The sequence below is a fragment of the Postia placenta genome (assembly GCF_002117355.1).
Source record: "Postia placenta MAD-698-R-SB12 unplaced genomic scaffold POSPLAscaffold_21, whole genome shotgun sequence".
NCBI classification, from domain to species: domain Eukaryota; kingdom Fungi; phylum Basidiomycota; class Agaricomycetes; order Polyporales; family Adustoporiaceae; genus Rhodonia; species Rhodonia placenta.
In genome coordinates this window covers 235161-238729 of record NW_020169852.1, presented here as the reverse complement: position 1 = coordinate 238729, position 3569 = coordinate 235161, and the positions used below count along the sequence as shown (strand labels likewise).

Sequence of the window (3569 nt, the reverse complement as noted above, 5' to 3'; positions counted from 1 at the left end):
AATGGTCCCAAGCTGCGTATTTTGTATTTTGGTCCGAGCGCATCACGACTCGACGACGCATGGGCTGCTCACCCTATTTCGCTGTTACGGGCACCCATCCGCTCATTCCTCTCGACATTGTCGAAGCTACGTACCTGCAGCCACCACCGACTTCGGTCCTTTCGACAACCGATCTCATCGCCCGTAGGGCCATTGCGCTTCAGAAACGCGTCGAACAAGTCACCGAACTCCACTCGAAGGTCTACAAAGCACGTCGAACTGCAGCAATTCGCTTTGAGAAAGAGCACGAGCACTCGATCCAGGATTTCGACTTCAAGCGCGGAGCCCTAGTGCTCATACGCAACACGAAGATCGAGAAGTCCCTCAACCGCAAGATGCGCCCGCAATACCTAGGCCCCCTCATCGTTGTCTCGCGCAACAAGGGCGGCGCGTACATCGTGTGCGAACTCGACGGTACAGTCCTCGATCGACCCATCGCAGCATTCCGCGTCATTCCGTACTTCGCGCGCAAATCCATACCAATTCCCGAAGATCTCGAAGATGTCTCGACCGAGCGTCTTTGAGAACTCGAACTATCGAATTCTCTAGGCGACGACGACAATGATGAAGTCGAAGAAGCCGAAGAACGCGACGAATAGAGGTTCTTCCCTTTTATTACTTGTACAACACGATACGTACTTTCTTCTCTCCATTCCTGCTCTCACGTTACGCGATATGCTTGATTTTTATCCTACATTCCAGACCATCCCTTGTACGAATACCTTCGATTCAACTCGATAGTCGCGACATCGTTCGACGTTCTACGAACGCTTCGATTCGACTGTTGCGCGGAGGCTCACCTTAGACGAGTCCTCCTAGGCTGTGATGACAAACTGAGCCTATATTTTCATTAAGCCCATTTTCCCTCACTACGAACATTTTGATTTCACCTTCTATGCCCTTCGATCATATTACGACTTACTTCGAACACACTTATTTGCATTTCCTTTTCTTAGTTCCCACTAGGTTTTGTCTAGGCCAAGGGCCACATTTTTGATTCGACTATGGACACAATATTCTACGACATAAGGACAACTACGATACAAGACGACCCGCACCATCGCCTACTCATCGTCTACAGCCCCGCGCACGAAACCGATCCCTCCCTTCGCAAGCGCGGCCTTCTCCATCTTCTGGAGGTCGAGGTCCATGTCGTGTAGGAGCGCTCGACAGCGCGCGATGTGAGCGCGCTCCTCGCGGATGACGCGAATGATGCCCCGAGATTCGTCGTCGAGGTCAAGCGCGTCGAGGTCGTCCTGTTCGAGGCCCAGGCGGCTGGCCCCATCGAGAGGCCGTCGTAGAAGGGGTCGCGGAGGCTCGTCGACTCGGCGCTTCTTCGAACCACTCGCATCCGCGACCGAAGGCCCAGGAGAGGCCGGCCGAACTACGAAGTCGTCAGCCAAACTTTAGGACAACCGAAGAAACGACTTACTGCGCTTTTTGGTGGTTGATCCCCCGCCGCGCGTTTTCTTCGTCTTCCCAAGCACGGACACCTTGTCGAAGTAGCAGCCCTGTTGGAACTGCGCACACCTCTCGCAAGTCGTGGCGTTCTCGGCCCACACGCAATCGACCGGGGCCGAGCGGTAGCCGGCGCAACGATCGCACTATCGAAGAGTTAGCTTCGAACCGACTCGACGGAGCATCGAACGTACCTTCTGTCCGGCCTGGCGCTTCTCAATCGCCGCGGCGGCCATGTCGACCTCGGTCATCGCGAGCGGACGTTCGAGCGTCCGAGGAGTCTTCTACGAAAGAGAGGTTAGTCATCAAACGACGGTAGAAGAAAAACACTTACGATCGAAGGGTCGTCCGACAACTCGGCGACCTCCTCGTCGACTCTCGCGCGCCCTTTACCCTTGTCGACACCGGCAGGCGCAGGGTCGGGAAGGAGTCCTTCGGCGGCCGCGATCCTCGCCAACTCCTCATTGGCGGCCTCTTGTGCGCGACGCTCATCTTTGGCGGCCTGTCTGAGACGGTCCTCTTCATCCTTTCGATGCCGTTCATCTTCGAGGCGACGGTCCTCGGCGGCCTTCGCACGCTTTGCGGCCTCTTCGACGCGTCGTGCTTCCTCTTCGGCGAGGCGCTTCTGCTCTTCGAGACGTCGTTCGACCTTGGCGTCGATGGCGGTCGCGAGTTCTGGCCAGTCACCACGCGCCCATTCGACCCAGGACTCCGACGCCCGCTCGGCGAGTTGCTTGATGGCAGCGGCGACGCGCAGCTCCGTCTCCTCGTCGCGGATGGCGCCCAAGGCCTTGCGATAGGCGAGCTGTTCGAAAACAAAGGGTTAGTTGGGTTAGGCAGATTTACGAGCGACTTACCACGAGTGGCGACAAGTCTTGTGCCCACTCTTCGACCACATCGAGCGCGGCATCGGCAGTCGGCGGAGCCTCGAGGACCACAAGCAGAGAGGCGAGGCGGCGGTTGACGAGCGAAGGCGTCGAGGCAGGGGTGGCAGAGCGAGCAGACATCGTGGAAGCAGTGAGTATACGGGAAAGGACGACGAGGTAGCGACGAAGGAACGATGGGATGGGGAAAATAAGGCTAAGTCTACCCTGCTTATAACCCCTTTCCGACCAGCGTTTAGCGCCGGCCACGTGGCGTTCGAAACCGACGCGGGTTGCCATTCCGCTTCGATCCGTTCACGACCATCGCGCTTCTCGCATCACGTGGAGGACCGAGGGCGGTCCAAATTTCAATAGGGAGGAGATGATAGGCGCCGAGCCCTGCTGGGCCCCGATACACCTCTTTTCGGCACTCGCATCCCGCCCGGCACTTCGACCCAGTCTCCCAACAGGTCGATTTCGCCTTCGACGCTCTTCGACACCTTCGACGGTGCGCGACGCTTACTCGAAGCTCGGCACGGTCTTCCCGATGCCTCGTGCGTAGACCTCGGAACATCTTCCGCATTCGGCGAACAATAGGGCCACTTGACGCCGCTCGGCCAAGCGCGCGCTTCGCTCCAAGCCACACCAAAGTAGCCGGTCTTTCCCAATTGGGTATCGAACCTCGCGGCATGCCTTCACGACGGCTACCGGTCCGAAGTGGCCATATGTTGCCCTTCATCTCCGCGTTCGGCATGACGTCACTCTACTGATGGACTTGGTATGTGCCCCTCGGTGAGGCAGCTTCTTGAGGAACAATGCAAAGCCCCTTGTACCCGTATGCCACTCTCGAATAGTTGTAGCATCCTGTGTAGTATAAAATCTGTCGTACTTCTCTCTAAAAATACAGGATCCGTCCCCCCCCTCGAGTTCAGAGCTCATAAGTCGAGTTCGCCCTGCGTCTACGTCCTCAACTGCGTCACTTCGTTCCTCACTGCGTAACCTCGAAACCTCGTCCACTGCGTTCACTCGTCGATACCGTCTCGACAAACCCTTCGACTTCGACTATTGTCGAAGAAACTGCGAACCGCACCCTAGCTAAGTACACCCTATCGAATCGTGTCCCTTCTCTCTACGATACATCGAAGAGCTCTGCCGAGCTTCAATCGTCGCTAACTTTCCACAGCTTCCGAGTAGCTTCGACGACGTGTC

The 3569-nt window shown here is 56.9% G+C and overlaps 1 protein-coding gene across 1 annotated transcript; it reads right to left on the bottom strand.

Moving 5' to 3' along the window:
• Positions 1-1103: 1103 nt before the first annotated feature.
• POSPLADRAFT_1159069 (hypothetical protein) lies at positions 1104-3114 on the bottom strand (the record flags this gene model as incomplete). Its single annotated transcript, XM_024487395.1, has 6 exons — positions 1104-1423; positions 1472-1643; positions 1692-1781; positions 1832-2083; positions 2147-2302; positions 2884-3114. The coding sequence occupies 6 exons, from the start codon at positions 3112-3114 to the stop codon at positions 1104-1106; spliced, it is 1221 nt and encodes a 406-aa protein (XP_024333581.1).
• Positions 3115-3569: the final 455 nt, after the last annotated feature.